This window comes from Diplotaxodon limnothrissa, linkage group LG11 (assembly GCF_057381915.1).
Source record: "Diplotaxodon limnothrissa isolate DT_005_m linkage group LG11, D_limnothrissa_male_GT1.1, whole genome shotgun sequence".
Classification (NCBI taxonomy): Eukaryota; Metazoa; Chordata; class Actinopteri; order Cichliformes; family Cichlidae; genus Diplotaxodon; species Diplotaxodon limnothrissa.
In genome coordinates this window covers 19732944-19750761 of record NC_140606.1, presented here as the reverse complement: position 1 = coordinate 19750761, position 17818 = coordinate 19732944, and the positions used below count along the sequence as shown (strand labels likewise).

Genomic DNA, 17818 nt, shown 5'->3' with positions numbered 1-17818 from the left:
ACCACTCCATAATGTGATTATGTGCCAATTTTTAAAGCAAATTCTTAAGGTGTTCTGTAGCCATAATTATAGCACACACATACACATACATATAGGCAGGCTACATGGCAGCATGCTTTGCAGACTGCTTTATTTCATCTGGTAACAATGCTCCTGCAGATTGCATTTGTTCAACAGACTGACTGATCTGATGTCAGATTATTCCTTTGACTGAATGAATTAAATAGATGAATATCCTTGAATAGACTTTGCTGTGTTACGTTTGTAGGCAGTGCTTTAGTAAAAGCTGTAAGCTTTTGTTTCAGTATTTACGATGTTCTTGTGCATTCTTAGCAGCAGCATAGGAAGCAAGGCCCGGTGATGTGAGGATTATGTCATTTTAAGCCCTGTATGGACTCATTTCTATGACAGTTGCATGCAAGAAAAGGCTGTTAGAGGGGGTGGGTGGGTAAAACTCAGTGATTTGCATGTGCATTAAAGCGTGCACACTTGACATGTGGACGTTAACACGCCTGCTCGCCCTTTTCTGTCTGCAGCTCCGAGAAGAGAGGTGATGGCGGGTGCTCAGGTCACCGTGTCTTCAGAGGAGGTCATGACTGCGAGGGAAGAGGAGGGAGAGCACAGCAGTACTGAGCAAAAATCTCAAGTCCTCTTGCACCTGCAGCCCGTCCTGCATGGGTAAAGTGGCTCGTATTAATATAAGCGCTTTGTTTGTGTGAAGAGCACAGTGATCTTTGTGTTAAACAAATTATGTGAGATACATCTGTTGTTTAATGCAGACTTAATTCAAAGAACACAAAATCAGGCAGGTATACAGAAGATGACCACATCCTAAAGTGAGACACCTTAACAACTATATTATATTTAAAGGCAACCTTTCCAACTCTTGCTAAATAAATACAATGAGCATAAAAGGAAACTGAAGTTATTGTTATTTCACTGTTGATTCTTTTAGCTAACAGTCTTTGAGTTTCAGTATGGATGCATTCACAGATTGAATAGAATAGAATAGAATAGAATTCAACTTTATTGTCATTGCACATGCACAGGTACAGGGCAACGAAATGCAGTTTGCATCCATCCAGAAGTGCTTTAGTGATATAGATATATTACAATATATATTAGCAATAATATAGATATGTGAGTATATTACAGAAATGGGTCTATTATGGTATGTTATAATGTACACGGTATGAAGTATGTTGTGAATATTCTATAACTATAAGTATGTACAGGCTGTAGTGAGTACAAGCTATGTACAGGATATGGACAGGATATAAATATGAAAAACTATACAGAATATGAAATAAATAACTTTACAGAAATCTGAGATATACAGCTATACAGAAATGGGAACTATGCAAGTTGTAAACAGTTGTAGGATTAAAAATTATCGAATGTACAGAATGATTATTTACACAGAGCTATACAGTAGTGCAGTTAAGATAAGTGAGATATAATTCCTACAGAGGCTATATAAAGTGCTAGTGGTTGTGAGTGGTGGTCTTAGTCCGGAGGCTCCTGTAGCGCCTCCCATTGCCATAAAAAGACAGATTTTTTGGGGGGAAAATGTCATTGACAGGCATACCATCATGCAGGCTGACCTTCCTTTGACTATAGTAAAAAATCTTCCTTTATTATGCACTGAGTAGCACTGGTGGCTGCCAGTATTTTTATTGTTTGGAAATGTTTGGCTTTAGTTGATTTTTTTCTTAGTTTCAGTGTTAGTTTTAGACTTCTTAAATTATTATTGTATGGAGGCTGAGATTCTTGTAGACATCCAAAGTCTCAATAAAGACGTCATCAATGCTTTATCAGCCAAATTGTAAAAGTTTTTTTAAAGCAAACTAACAAATACTGACACTGAGGATATTTCCTCTATAAACAATACAAATGCTTTACAGTCCCACATAAAGAGTGACATCTGGTCGTTCTGTGTATACATGCAGCCAACTTGCACGCATTTTAAGAATATTTCCAAGGCTTGCGTGCAATAAATAATTATTTTATATGTGTGGATCTGTCGCCCTCTGCAGGATGAATGATGACATTGCAGACACTGGCAATACAGTCCTGGCCATAGAGACGCATCATGGTGAATGACACAAAGACATTGCAACTAATTGCTGAACTGAACCTTTCAAACACACAGCTTATTCAGTCTAACTGATGCAGTAAACGGAATAATGAATCTCTCAAGCTTCACTGTCATGTAACAGATATACACGGAGAGTATTGACAAACCTCCTGGGGTGTTTGACGATTCTGACTTTCATTACTGCAAATGCACACTGTAATGCCGCTGCAGGCGGTCATGGCGATGTTTGTGTTCTGTAACGTTTAGATGACAGTGAAGCAGATGGAGATGAGGTCGAGTATGGCTACCCCATCACTTGCGGAGACAGCAGGGCAGTGCTGCTGTTTAAGAAGTTTGTGTGCCCCGGAATCAACGTCAGATGCGTCAAAGTAAGTTGATGTTTAGTGTGATCGTTTAATTATTACCTTATTATTACTGCAAAATTAATTTTTGAAAACCTTTCTCCGCGATGGCATTTTGGTCCCTTCTGTCTTATTACTCTCTCAGAAACATAATGTGTGCTGTCCTCCCTTTTTTTTTTTTAACAGTTCAATGACGAGCTCATCAGTCCTAAGCAGTTTGTGCATCTGGCAGGGAAAGCTACTCTAAAGGACTGGAAAAGAGCCATCAGGCTGGGAGGAGTAATGCTCAGGTAGACTCATATAACTTCTTTTTGTCTGCTTTTTGTTGTAGAGCGGCGCACAGCTAAAGTCTCACTCATATAATTTGCAGCTGCTTGGAGTCTGTAAGTGGCATTATCATGATAGCAGGATCAAATAGCACGGATGCAAGCTGCCGAGAAACACTTCTCACCTCTTTATCATGTTTGCGCTTGTTGTTGGTATTACTGTGAGATGGTACACAAAGCTCAAAAGGCCCTATCTGTTCTTTTCATCTTCATTCCTCCAGAGGCCAGATCAAGGCACTCTGTGTCGAGCACACCGCTGAGAAGCTATCAGGAACTCACTGGAAATTCAGTCCTAACATCCCCCCGTAGCTACGTAGCGTAAATATTTTCCTGGAAACTTTGCAGTGTTAACCTGGCTCTCCCCGTGCAGGAAAATGATGGACTCCGGCCAGATAGATTTCTACCAGCATGACACCCTGTGCAGCAACACCTGCCACAGCACTAAATCTGATGTGCTGATCAGCAGAACGCGGCTTCCTCCTGGGAACTCGGTGCAGCCGAGCCTGTCGTGTCTGGCTCTTGACCCTGTTGGAGGGCAGGTGTCTCCCGTGACAGGTAGATTTCAGTTGGCATTCAGTTTGCTGCTTTTTTTTTGCCTCCCACATATGCTTGGGCTGCTGCGGCATCACTCAGGAAACAGAACCTAAACCCTTTGGAAACCACTTGAACATTTACAGAAAAGAAACACAGCCTTAGGGGTTTTTTATTTTTTGGAAAGTAGTGAACGCTTTAATAAGCTTGACGTTTAAATATAAACATCAGCAATAAAAAGTTTGCTTTTAATGTTTACCTCACCACCGCACAGAAGAAAATAAAATCCAGAGAGGAGTGGTCGCATTATGGGTTTCACTGCATTTTGTTCCCATTTCAGAAGATGCACATAAGGCGGCAGAGGTGCAGGAGAGTTTGCAGGATAGGATTAGTGCAGCAGCAGAGTGGAGCAACGGTCCACGGAGGCTTCTAAACCCTGTAACAGCCAATGGACATGCTACCAAAAGAAAGCTGGCTGACGTACCTGGTAATTATAAGAACACGTGCATACACTGGGGTGCTTGTTGAATAGATTAATAAACTGCATAAGGCAGGTACGCCCTATTTTAAATAAAGATAACACCCAGATAATTACTGTTCAGCGGGAAAATCTGTGCACAATCAGTCACTGTTGGAACCGGGAAAGCAGATGGCATCTCCTTTCATGATAGCCCACACAGCAGCAAACCGCTCACCTCTACTGCTCCACTTTGGGTGTTTAAGCAGTCGCCACATGGGTATATGCTCTGTTTAGAAGCCATTTAGTGGCTTACTGCAGTTTTGGGCACAGCACATGGAGCATGTGCAAGTCACATGTTTAACTGCAAATGTCTGTCAGGTTATATGCTAGAATATGTCCTGTAGGCTCCGGCATCATGAAGGTTTTATTTACTCCTGGCATGTGTTACTTTTCCATCTGTTAAAGGAAATGTTTCTTAGAAATGTTTGACTTTAAAAGTTTCAATGCTATCATGGGTGGAGGCACAACTTCAGCCCACAGATCTTCAAGAGGTTGTATGTCTGTGAGCCCTGAAACCTGCCCTGAAGGGTTTAAATGAGTCATCCTGCAGTCCATTTGTCCCTTGTGTCACACCTCTTGCAGCATCAATTGTTTGACCCCTCCACCAAACCACTGAACCTTTGAATCTGCAGTTGTGCCATTCCTGCAGACCGTCCTTAAAGAGCTGCTGACCCCATCTGACATTTCTAAGTGCTATTCTAACCAAAACTTTGATTTAAGGGTGTTTTAAGTGACCTTATCAGGTGCTCTTTAAAGTAGATGACAGTAGATATCGATGCATCTTTAGCCTAGAGATGCATCGATATTGGTACTGTGCAAAAGTCTTGACACACCCATCGTTTCTTTATATTTTGCTAGGACAAAGGGAAAAATGTGCCGAGATTTACTAAAATGTCAAAACATACATTGAAGTATAGTATATAAGTCAAAAACAGAGTTTGTAAAGTTCTAACAAGCTTGTAAGTCAATATTTGGTGTGACCACCTTTAATCTTCAACACAGCCTAAAACCTCTGATTCAAGCTTTTTTCAACTTTTCTTTAAGTAGTCTCGAGGAGGTTCTGGGCTCTGGGGAGGCCGATCCATGACCGATAGTGTTCTGTTGTGCGTTTGGTATCACTGTGATGCTGAAACATGAAGCCAGTGTTAGTCAGATTCTTTCCACATGGTATTACATAGCGGATCAAAATCTGATGGTGTGTTTCTGTGTTCAGAATTCCATCAAGTTTGTTGACACGATCTCCAACATTTCCATGAACCATGACAAAACCTTTCAATAATACTTTGCATATCAAACCGTGACATCTTTGGCATCTTCCATAAATCTAACACAGGCTGCTTGTAATAAACTCCATCAAGATACAATTTAAAATTAGTTCTTTGTCACGTGTAATGTTTTTTTTTATGCTTGAAAGATTCACAGGTCAATGTTAAACGACTTAACAAACAAAAGAAACATTCCACTAAAATCAGGTCAGGTACAAGGACTGGACTGAAAAACGTTTGAAAGACCTTCAGAAAACCTGGACTTGAACTGCTGCTCGCTTTAAAAATATTTTAAAAAAGTCTAGTTTCCTTGGAAGCAAAATAAAACGAAATAAGGAGTGGCTCAGCAATTTTGCACGGAACAGTTTGTGCCGATTTAAAAAGGTAAAACGTGTGGTGGTATTTTACAGATGGTTTTAATAATAAGAATAATGTTCAATATTGATATCTGAATTTTTTTACTTTCTAAAAATAGGTATAGGTATCGGCTCCAAATAAATTGTCAGGCTCTCAGTCCGGGTCCTCAGTAAAATAGCCTGAGATGGTTTAGTGAAGGGCAAATTGAAATGTGTCACAGCACATGGAGTGCTGCTTGTCATAGGGCTTAAAACATATAGCTAATTCACAGCTTACACCTCTACTCCTCTATCAGCTGCTGAAGAAATGCGCTGCTTCTCTGTAATGCACGATGTAAAGAAATGAATGAATTAAACTTCGGAGGGCCTTAAACGGTATTTGGAATATCTTCACCAGACATTCTGCATTTATCTCGACAGATTTTAAGCAAACATGAATTTGCATGCATTTCATATCAAGCATCTTTGACATTTTTACCACTTTCATGCGCTTGACTTGTTTTCCTTTTCTTTTGGCAGATCTCCAGTAATTCTTCATTCACTCTCAAATTCGCCTTGCCCTCCTTTCTCTCCTCTTGGAGCACCTCTTTTCTGACCCATTTTCACACTCTTTTGTCGTTCCCTCTGTCACATATTTGACATCCTCTCTCCAACTGCTGCATCACTCCTATTTCCTTTATCTCTGTATATTTGTTCCCAGTGTTTATCCAACCCTGACATTGTCATGGTCCTGGGCCATGTGGGCCCAGTATTCTTAGTTCTTTGTATTTTTGTATTTCGTTCCTTATTTAGGCCATGTCTTCTGAGTTGCCCTGTTGTGTTGTTCCTTATGTGTTTTCCCTTCGTGACTCTTACCCCCTGTGTGCCCCTCTGTGTATTTATGAGCCCTCGTCTCTCTTTGTGCTTTATTCTATGTTTTCCCCAGCCCGTTATGTCTGCGTTCTCCCCGTGCTCTCTCTCCTCCTGTTTGAACCTCTGTGTACGTCCTGCTTTACTTTGCCCATCTCCCATCAGTGTTACGTTCACTCCTGCCGTGTCTTGTTATGATTATCAGTGTCACCTGTGTTCCCCGTGTGCATCCACTTCCCCTGATCATCCCTCATGTTGTGTGTAATTCTCCCCGTGGTTCGGTTCCCTTGTACAGTTCATGCTTTAGTTTTCCCATTTTTAGTTTATTTGTATTGCCTCCCGTGGCCAGCAATAAAGCTGTGTTTTTGAGTTTATCCCCGTGTCTGCGAATCTGCATCTTGGGTCCTTCCCCTGCCTGCCACACAACGTATCATGACAGACATATTCTGTTTCTGTTTTTCTTCTCTCTTTTCTTCCTCTTTCAAAGCTCTGACTCTCTCCAAATTTCACCTCCAACCCTATTTTTCTTGCTGCCTGTCCCCACAGCAACACAAAGCATTGTATACTTTTACACAAACTAACAAAACGAAAGGACAAACATGCACACACTTGCATAGATTTCTTGATATCCCATTATAACGCCCTACCTATTTGACCTCCTGTAGATGGGGTGTTGACTCTGTGGAAGGGTGTGGCAGACTGCGGGATGATGGGGGAGGTCCTATCCAGCCTCCAGAATGAACTGTTCAGCACTTTTAAGCGGGTGGAGCTTCGCAGTGAGAACGGAAACCTGCAGGAAACAGGTAAGTGCCCACAGTGGTACCCATCTAACCTCTGGACTGTGAAAAATGATTCAGTGTTGATGTTAATAAAACGTCAGCTGAGTCAAAACTTGAAAAATCAGGTTTCAAAAAGATTTTCAATAAAGGCCCCGCCAGCTAAATCTTTGAAAATTCATTGCTATTGATTTTGCAAACAGCTGACTTCATTGTGGACAAATCATTCAAAAGCCTTGTAGCTGACTCTTGATTATTTTGTTAGATGTCATGCTGCTTAATTCCTTGTGTGAGATGTTTGGGCTTTTGGATTCGGTGAAACAAGCCACAGACCTGAGGCGCAGCCAGACTGAAAAGAAAAAGATCCATAACAGTGTTTATGGTGAGAAAGCATTCAAAACTATCACGCGGCACATGCAGAGATACCCCGATGAAGCGAATTAACGATAATTTTCTTCTTGTGTAGACTTCGATGAGCTCTCGGAGGACAAGGGGAAGCAGAGCTGTGATAAAGGGACATCTAAAAAAGCCGCATCACTAAAACACCCTCGAACTCAGCGTAAAAGCAAGACGAGCAGCCATCCCCAGAGCTCGCTGCCCTCTGTCAAATCAGCCACAGCGATCCAGCCTCATTCTATCACAGGTTTATGTGCTGCATCTTACCCTCATCTCACAATAAACCCTCAGCTCTTTGCCCATTTCTCTGCCTACACCAGCCAGCGTTGTCACGCTGAAACTGGCAGGACAGACAGGGATGTCCACAGTGCCACGCTGGAGGGGGACCGAGAGATCAGTGAGGCAGACAACCAGGAGGAGTTTCATGGGCTGGGAAGGGAAGGCAACAAGAGAAAGGACACATCAGGGATCCACAAAGAACCTGGACAAGGGAGTGTAAAGTTTTGGGAGGGATCTCATGTTAGAAGGGACGAGGTGACAGAAGGCTTGCACGACATTGAAAAGGTGATTATGGGGAGAAAGGCATCAAAGAAACATAAAAGTAAGTGAGGCAGACGACCCCAGAGGGATTCTGCGGGACTAATTGAGGGAATGTGCCGGGAACTGAAAGAAGATAAGATAAGATAAGATAAGATAGAACTTTATTAATCCCTCGGGTGGGTTCCTCTGGGAAATTCGACTTCCAAAAAGCACAGCAACGACCCAAGTTACAGTTACAGAATTGTTATATATATATATATATATATATATATACACACACACACACACACACACACACACACACACACACACACACACACACACACACACACACACACACATATATAAATACAGAGACAAATATAAATAAAATATACAAAGGGGATAAATAGAATAAATAGGAATAAAAAATAAAAATACAAGTGAATTGCACATTTCAAGTATTGAGTCTATTGCACTGTTGACTATTTACAAAAAGTATTGCACAAGGTATTGCACAGTGAGGTGAAGAGGCACTACAGCTTAGTTGTTCCCCCCTCCTTTGTCCTCCTGTTTCCCCTCCCTCTCCCCTCCAGAGAGGAGTTAAACAGTTTGATGGCGTGTGGGACAAAGGAGTTTTTAAGTCTGTTAGTTCTTGTCTTGGGGAGAAGCAACCTGTCACTGAACAGACTCTTCTGAAGACACGGAGCGGAGAAACAATTAAAAACAATATGACTTTGTCAAACTCTACTTTTTCCACAGTGAAATATGCAGTACAGACAGCGGTTAGTGGGGTTGTCTTCTCACACAGACGCTTTTTAATGTTCTTAAATGGAAATGCTGGATTTTACAGCATCAGAGGTAATACAACTGAAATGACTCGTCGATTAAGTGACCGACTGTCCCAAACCATTGTTCGAGTCATTATGGGTGTCATAATATGCCCTATTTTGCAATACGAAGATTTATTACTGCTTTTTGAGATTTTATATGACACCAGCACTTAACAGAAAAAATCATTGACATTTCAGGTGACAATGAACGTGTGCTGGTCTGGTTGTTTTTTTTATTATTATCACCCACATAGTATCAGTGTTTCCAATCCTTTACAAGTCTGCCGTCTTTGATGACACTCTTCCTCTAGCTGAACACTGTCACTAATTAATGATAGATTTTTTTAGCAACTTGTAAAATACTTATTTTGTTACTTGTGTTTTGCGATTTATATCTTTTAGATTTTGTGAAATATTTCTCACTCAGGCTGTGATTAGGATTTGACCACCTGCAGACACATCCTGCCTGAAGATGTATGGCTCCCAGTTTCTAATCACGCCCCTTACACTGAGTACTAACAAATACAGAATCTTGCAGTAACTATCCCCTTGCTAGTTAAAAGTAAGAAGGGAGAAATAGCCATCAAAATGACCTTGAGCGATAATGAATGCATTTTGAATAAAAACCTTCGCATTTTGAATTTTTAACAGCAGCAGCGTGTGAGTTTTCTTCAAGCGCTAACTTCACACCACTCAATTTACTGATCCTTTTTAAAGTCAGGGCGTTGATGGAAATTGGAAAACGTTGGTGGTTAATCTACTGACCGTACAGGCAGGAAGCCAATAAATTGCGCACAGAGGTCATTGTTTATTCAAAGTTTCCCTGCTGGTTTTAATCTCAGCGGCTTCATTCATCTCATTACTTCTCACAGTCAGATTGTTCTAACGTCTCACGCGGACACCTGTTACCTTACTGACCTCCTCACAACAGAAACGAGTGTATTTGAACAGCTTATCAGCCTGCAGAGGAGGAAACACTGCTGCTGTGAGTTCCCTGATCACTGTGTTGGACTTGCAGTTTCTTTTTGACAGCCGGTGGAAATTGTCCTGTTTTTTAAGGTATCGCCGGTTTGACTGACCGATCTTCAGCGTTTTAGGCCACACACAGTGAAGTACAGTAGCCTTCTCATGTTTGCCTCCCCGTTGCGTTTCGCTGTTTGTTTGCTTTTTCGAGCTGCATGCCGAGGCCGCGTGATAGACGCTGATGATTTGCCTTTGACAGCTTCTCTCAGAACTCTGATGATATGTTATTATCAATTCATGCACAACACTGCCTGGGCAGATGTAGTTGTTTGTGAGGCAACGTGAGTGGCAGCTGATAAAATGACTTTCATCGTAGTGCGGTTCTCAGCATCTCCGCTGACACCTGTCCTGCTGTTGGATTATTCGAACAGTATTTTGCAACATTCTATTAAGTTTAACACAAATTAAACTATAATGGAGAATTCTGAGCTTGTTTATATAAATTGCTGCTCTGTGGCTCGAATACTTGGAAGAAAAGCTCTGCTGTGCATCACGCAGGTGTAATTAGAATTGTTAGCCTGACATATATTGTGCTCCTTTGGTTAAATTAAGTAATCGGCTGAGCGTCGTATCATTCATCTGTCATTCCGGGCTAACGGCATTAAAGTCTGCAATGTGCTCTCATGTTTGGACTTAGATGCATCTCTGTGGCCACCTTTAATTTAATCCACGGCCTTAGTGCTCACACATCGCAGCAAAATGAATGATGATTAGCCTGCTTAATGGCATCTTGATCAAATTGGGGGTCCTGGAGCAGCAGCTAAACGTGTCAGCTTTTAACCTGAACAAGAGCGACTGTCACATCAGCACTTACGCAAGACGTTTAGGCTGGGAAGAAAAAAGCTGTAATCAAATACAAGTGCACACGTTGCTGGATGGAAAGAATATCCAGGAATTCATATTCAAATACACAACTTGTGTTTTCACACACACCAGACAGGACAAGCAAGACAACCAGATATGCATTTATATGTATCAAAGTCACGGTGGGGTTCTTACCTCTTTCCATGTAGTCGCTCCATCTGTGTTTTATATTTCACTCTGCATGATACCTGATTTCTGCCGTCCATTATATCAGGTGGACTCCAACAAACACAGCCAGCTGGGGTTGGAGAGAAAATGTAGTCTCATTAAATGCAAGTTCAATGCACACAACATGACAGACCACATAATTTATGGAGAGATATGCTTTGCACCTGTCATGGGTAGGCGTGAAGGCATGCTTACCTGTCTGTCTTGTGTGAGTATACGTCTTACCTCAGCTGTAAAACAGTCGCTAACATGACAAAAAAAAATCTTTTTTTCCAGGATAGTTTGTGCATTACTTGATTCATTAGTCCTCAGGTTGCTGATATGATTTTAAAACATGATTTAGCATATTTAAACAGGAGTGAAATTAAAATGTTTAGTTTTAATTCTCAACTGTGTGCAGTGATGTAGCTTTAGCTGGAATAATAAGTAGGCTATTCCTCCGCCTGTAGGCATTGTTATCAGACTCCTGTACCTGTGTTTGGAGCCTCTGGCCAGGGAAGATTAGAGAGCTTCTCCTTAACATTAAATATATGAAAAGTATCTCACTGTCTGAGCCAAATCTAATCTCTGTGCCTGGACCTCTTAAAGCAGCGTGACTAACCTTTCTTTAAATCTTACAATCTACTTTTACACATGAGATAGCACTTTGAGGCAGTGAGGTCAAATAAAAGAGTCGCAAAAAAGTGATTGCCAACTAAAGGGTTCTCACAAACATACAGGTATAGAGACACACAATCTCTCACATTGTGGGGTTTTGCTTCGCCGACGTTTGAGCACCTCGGTGCCATTGATAGATCTGACCGCTTGGAGGCGCCCGGCTCATACTCTGAATCCCGCGGAGGGCGAAGTGGAGGCTGGGACTGAAAGTGGGCTTGAGAAAGAAATCTCTCCCCTGAAATGTTTACCCTGACGTCAGTTTGCAGAACTAGCTCTGCCCTGTCTGCTTCAGTGTCTCCGAAACTCCACTCAGTCAGATTTTTTTTGGGGGGGACTAAATGGGCTCCGCTCTGCCTGCGCTGCCGGATCGCACCAAGTAAATGAAATGATTTCTTCTGCACATTTAAAGTGGACTAAATCATCTACACGATGAACACCTGCGCCTTTCTCTTAATTTTGACTGTTCAGATCTACGCCGATGGCATCGAGGGGCCAACAGGTAAGGCACACGTTCATCTCGATCTCGTGGACACGTTTGGGAAGTTTTACCATGCGGATGAAAGTCCACTGAAAGAAAAAGCGGAGCGAATCTGGTGGAGGTGCCAACTTTTGTGCTCCTGTTCCTCCAAAACACGCTGCTGCGTTTATCTGCGCCTTTCTGCCCCTTTCCACGACTTACCGTGGGACGATGTCCTCCCAGCAGAAGCTACGAGCAATAACTTTTATAAACTGAAGCTTCAAGTTTCCAAGGTTAATAAAAGGAAGAAAAAAAACAAAGGTTGGTGGTTAGGATGACTGCGAATGGGTGCTCTGGGTCGGGGGGGAAAAAGCTTCCATTTCCCTAAACAGCACAGCCCTTTTGCGCTGCGCCGCTTCTGCTTTCTGTTATCGCCCAAGCCCCATTTAAAGGCGCCAGGTAGCCTGAACGGTGTCTGCGATCCAAAGTTAGACATCAGTTCATTTCCTTAAAAACGAAAAATAAAATCAGAGATCCCCGCAGAGCATGTGTGCACGAGTCTCTCATATCCCCACAGCCTTGACCCAATCCTTGATGACATCCAGACCCCCCCGGTTTAAACAGGGGGAGTCGGAGACTCTTTAAAAAGTTTGAATGTGACACTGCTGTGATTACTGGTTAATTGTCGCGTGCACTCTGGGATTAGATGAGTCTTTCTCACAGATGCCACATTTTTATCTCAAGGTGGTGAGATGCTCCTGTTTCTCCTTGGACGAGGTGGGCTGTCTGGCTGCAGAAAGCTCACCAAGCGGCTCTTAATTTCAAAACTGACACGTTAAAAAAAGAGAACATTTTAGAGGCTGATTTTATTGTTGGAAGAAGTCTATTCGTCTATTGCCAGGCTGGATTGGGAGACTGAGGATTTTTTTCTCACATGAATAGGATGCAGTGTCTGACTTTTTCCTCTAGTTTATTCTTGAGATTGGATTATACCTTATAAATGAAATCTTTAGAAAAGAAATGGGGAAAAAAACTGCCTCATTTGAAAGGTGGAAGGAGAAAGAAAAATAGCAATGAGAATAAATGTCATATTAAGGAATTAAACATTTATTCAGATACAGGTATAAACTCAGGTGTTCTGGATTAATTTTTTTTTTCTCAGTGCCTGAAACGGCTTGGGCCTGTTTGAATTAATGCACACACATGCATATGCACATTGTGCATTAAACCTAATAAGGCTAATAAGGCGTTAACATGGATATCATTTACACGGCAGACTGTATAAATATGCACCACAGCGCTTGTCACCTGCGGAAGGAAATTGGCTTGATGTTTTCCATTATTACTTTTGCCAGGATTTGCATTTCTTTCTTGCCCTGCTTAGTGGTACACGAGACAAGGGAGAAGCCACTGATGCTCTGTGTAAGTGAAAGAAGCAGCAGCAACAAAAACAGCACTAAAAAAAATAAAAAACCTCCCCCCCAACAAACCAAGCATAATATGTTTTGTGGAGAGCTGAATGGAGCACATCATTAAGAGGAATGGGCTGAGACATATGAAGGATTAAATCACACACAGGTAATTAAAAGAGCTGAATGGAACAGCAACGCTTCACTACGCAACGCTGTGTGAGGGAGTCTGTCAACAAAAATGTACATGCTGTCGTTCCTTTTTCTTTTTTTTTAAAAGTTTGTTAACTGGAGTGTTGCAAGTCCTTGACGTCTTCCACCTTCCCATTAGCTGCTAATAGGTAACAGTTTAGTTGCCAGTTTTTGCAGCTTCTCTTCTACGTGACTGATGCCACTCCTCCTCCTCCTCTCCCCTGGCTTGACTTCCCCTCATGGCTCCTCCACCTACCTGAATCCTGTGGGAGGCGAAGTTAGGGAGCACGCATAAATGCAGCTTTGAATCTCACAATCTTTAGAGAGTCTCTTTTGCTGTGATTGGGCGAGGACCACGTCTTTAGAACAATTAGGGCTCACTTCTCTTTTCATTTTCTCGCCCCTTTCACCTCTTCCGATCCATATCTTTCAAGCCATAACCCTTTCTTGCTTGTGCTTTGGGTCAATGCAGGCCGTCAAGTGAAATGATTATTATCTCTGTCTGCTGCACTGGACTCACTGCAGTGTGTGTGATTAAAAATAAAGAAAAGCACGGCATTTGCATCAAATTCGCATAAAGAGCCCGTCATGTAGACGGTCGACGTTCCAGTTGTACAGCTATATGAGCGCGTTTCCTCCATCCTATGGAGCTCAAACTGCCACTTTCACTCCCCTGTTGTCTCTTAAGGGAATAGAACGAATGTTCACTTACCATCTGTCTCCTCTATTAGCACTGAATGTTGTCAACTGAGTGGTGTAATTATCCCGCGTCTCATGACTCATTTCCCAGTTTGATCTAAAGTTAAGGCAGAATATCCTTTTTTTTGCTTATTTCCCTGAATAAGCTAACGCTTAGATCAAGATGAAAAGGGCCGCGGAGCCCAGACTGTCTAGCTTAAGCATGGCATGGGATGAATAACACCTCGGGGCCTCGGGTTTACACTGCATAAACAAAAGCACCGATCCTGGGATGTGTAATATGGAAACACCTGCACTTAGAAGCATAGAGGGGATGGAGCTGCAATGATAATCAGATCGTCTTTTACATAATTTTAAGAAAAAAAAACAGTAATGTAACTTAATCATGCATCATAGTAAGCTGACTAACTAAAAAGTTAACACACACCTATACAAGCATTAGCAGATGTATTGATACATGTACCAAACAGACAACAATAAAACGGTATATATGTGGCTAAAATAATTCAGTCGCTATATTATTTCAAAAGAAGTGTTCCCAGGCTATTTAAATGTTTATGCTGTGCCAATTTGACTATTTTCTTTATTGCAAAAGGTTATTATTGTAGCATTATTCATCTCCCGGCGCCTATTTGTAGCTGTTACATATTGGTTCTTGAGAGTCCATTAGACGTGCTCACTGTAATAAGCTTCTAACTGAATGGCGAGGAAAAAAAAGACCCTCTGATGCATTTGTGAATTATTGCTGGAGAAAGAAAAAAAAATACCCATCATGTAGAAAATGTTGCCTCGCACCACAGAATTGCAGTAAATCCACCAAGTGGAAGTGTTCCCTGCAGGAGCCAGGCCACCATCTGCGGATGGAATACGAACGGGCAGTAAGGATTGGGCCTAAATCAGACTCCTGAAATGACTGGTTGATTTCCATCTTTGTGGGATCAGGGGCAGTAATTCAGAGAGCAGATGGAAAACTTTGCAACTGTGAGGGAAGGGATTGAAGCGGGAGGACGGTGGGGAAAGAATTTCAGAGAGGGAGAAGATGAGAGCGACAGAGGGATTCATTCAGATAGATTGTTGGGGTGTTTTGTTTTTCTGCTGAGGCCACAGCAGGACATTTGCAAAGCTCGTGCATGCCGGCCATTCTGCCTTCGGCTTGCACGTGTGCGTGTGTCTGATTAAACAGGCTGCTTATGAGAGAAGCCCTCTGCTCTCCAGCCTGTCTCTCCTGTTTCTCATCTATTGTAATGTGGGGCTACGTGGAAGAGAGCCAGGCCACGATCGGCTTACTCATCTCACAAGGCTGGAAGATGAAACATATCCATCTACCGTGTGTACTCAAGGAGCTCTGCTTCATGCCAAGTGCCATGATTGGTACGCCTCATCAGTGAAGGCATGTGTCCGGTCTGGGGCCTGCTCCGTCTTCATCTGGGCTAATCTCTCATGTCTTTCCCATGCATCTTCCCCATCTCGGTGCTCTGCTGAGTGTGCAGGCATTTATTAGTCTTCTCCTATGCCAGGCTGCGGCTCACGCACATCTTGTGATTGTTGTGCTTAATTAATCCTGCTAAGCGTTTTTCCTGTTCTCTTTTTAATTATCACATGCTAGTGTTCTGTTTCTAAATCAGTCCCAACTTAGTTTTTTTCTCTCCCCTGTCTGTTGAAGAGCTCTGTGAGTTGTGGCCTACTCAGGCAGAGGATTGTTTGCTCTTCAGAAAGGTCAAGCACTGGTTGGGAGTCATGTTTTAGAGGCAGAGAAAGAGCAGGTCGTTGTCTTTGAGAACAGGGCAAAGCCCAAAGGCAGGTTTGCTTCCGCTGTGCGCGCGCGTGTGTGTGTGTCTCCTGTGCCATTTAGCCTTGCCTTTCTCTGTGTGCCCTCACTGCTTTGTATCTGGTCTCGCCGGCCAGCACAAAGTGCTGAAAGGAACCACTGGGAGGGAAACCTGGCAGATTGGAGATAATTATACATGACACTTATTATCCTGTCGAGGTCTCTTATTGTAAGTGTATTATGAAGGGGCCAGGAATCAGGCCACGGGAGTCCTGAGAAACAACAAGTGGGAAATCCAAAAACAGATTTTCTCCTTTAGAAAAGAATAAACGACCGTGAAACGTAAAGCAACGAGACACTAGAGAAATTAGCATGGCATCTGCTCTCCAGATCATATTTGTATTCAATACTTGCGCGCTGCTATTCTACAGCAAACGTATGAAAAAGAGGCCATGAACTGTTGAGGTGCTCACATCAAGCAGGAATGGGAAACCTTTTCCTTTCTTGCCTTCTTGCTTGCAGAGTGTTGTTAAAAGAAGAGGTGATGCAACACAGAGGTAAACATGCCCCTGTCCAGACTTTCTTTTGGAGCACGTTGCTGGCATCAAATTGAAAATGTACAGCTGATAGTCATGTGCCACTTGCTGTGTACACTTAAATGTAGGGTTTAAATGATTAGCAGATCCTCGCATTCTGTTTTTATTTACACCGCACTACATTTTAGACATTTTTTTAAATAATTGAGTTGCACGTTTGGCCGAAGGCTTGGCTTCTTGTGGATTTCTGAGCTGTGATCGCTGAGGCTCTTCAAATTCAATTTAAATGTATTCTAGTTCTTTGCATAGATTCATAGCCCGCTCATTCTTTTTTTTTTTAATTTGAAAGCTGCACTCTGTGACGTACGCTATGAATGTTTTAGCATATTGATGAAAATTGCATGTGTATGTGTGGTCCCCTGTCATTTTCATATGTGTGCATGTTAACATCACCTCCGTCTCTGCTTGTAAGACCACGAAATCACACGCTGAAGCCTTGACATGCAGCAGGGTCCTGTGTTGCTGAGTGACTGAACTTGCCATGACACTGATGCTAGCATGGGCTTGAGCTGCTGCCACGGTGAGCTCTTCGGGGTTACTGTGACACCTTCCAACACCCTGGAAGAGATGCCAAGAGTTGAGAGATTTACAGTCAGTCGCCTGCCTCGGCCTGTCTCTTCCTTTCCACTCTACAGCCGGAGTGCGGGTCTCTTTGCTCCCTCTGCCAGTTGTTATTAATGTGGTATTGATCTTTCAAACTCTGGGAAGTCCATTTTACTTAAATTTGATCAAAGTGGCATAGCGCCAGTGGCCTGCAAGTTTGATGTAGGAGTGGGAATTAGCTGGTCAGTCAGCGAGGACCTGCATTACGTAAGTACCTACAAAGAGCGGAGTAATGTTAGCCGTATGCGTAGCATACAAGAAAGAGGTAAAAGCCGAAATGCTTTTAAACAGGAAATAGTGAGCTTTTGTTTCACAGGGAAGCTGCATACTGGATCATAAAGGGAAGCTATAAAATATGTAGTCGATGTACTGGTCTGAATTAAAATAGCTGACATGCTCATTATCACTTAAAAGCACATGTTTCACTTGAGTAACGGACATGGAATATTATCATTGAACACAGATTGGCAAGAGTTTATAGCCTGAATAAGAAAAGTGAATAGCTCGAGTGCATGCACATGCAGGTGTGTAATTAGCCGACAAGGAAATAACCAGGGCTCTGAGTTTGCAGC

The 17818-nt window shown here is 42.4% G+C and overlaps 2 protein-coding genes across 4 annotated transcripts in view; both read left to right on the top strand.

Moving 5' to 3' along the window:
• Window positions 1-553: 553 nt before the first annotated feature.
• Window positions 554-8067, top strand: LOC146622623 (glucocorticoid modulatory element-binding protein 1-like). 2 transcript variants are annotated; one of them, XM_085365286.1, is made up of 9 exons: window positions 554-678; window positions 2037-2095; window positions 2345-2466; window positions 2626-2729; window positions 3136-3320; window positions 3637-3783; window positions 6952-7089; window positions 7328-7444; window positions 7529-8067. In XM_085365286.1, exons 1-9 carry the CDS (start codon window positions 554-556, stop codon window positions 8065-8067), a joined length of 1536 nt encoding a protein of 511 aa, XP_085221412.1. The 2 variants fall into 2 exon arrangements, with proteins under 2 accessions (XP_085221412.1, XP_085221413.1); XM_085365287.1 differs by lacking the exon at window positions 3637-3783.
• A 3703-nt stretch (window positions 8068-11770) lies between these two features.
• ptprub (protein tyrosine phosphatase receptor type Ub) overlaps window positions 11771-17818 on the top strand; it is a 215545-nt gene continuing 209497 nt past the window's right edge. For both annotated transcript variants that reach the window (XM_085366304.1, XM_085366303.1), the window contains exon 1: window positions 11771-12021. In XM_085366304.1, coding sequence (XP_085222430.1) covers window positions 11952-12021 — 70 coding nt within the window. In that variant the 5' untranslated portion in view covers window positions 11771-11951. The remainder of the gene's footprint in view (window positions 12022-17818) is intronic.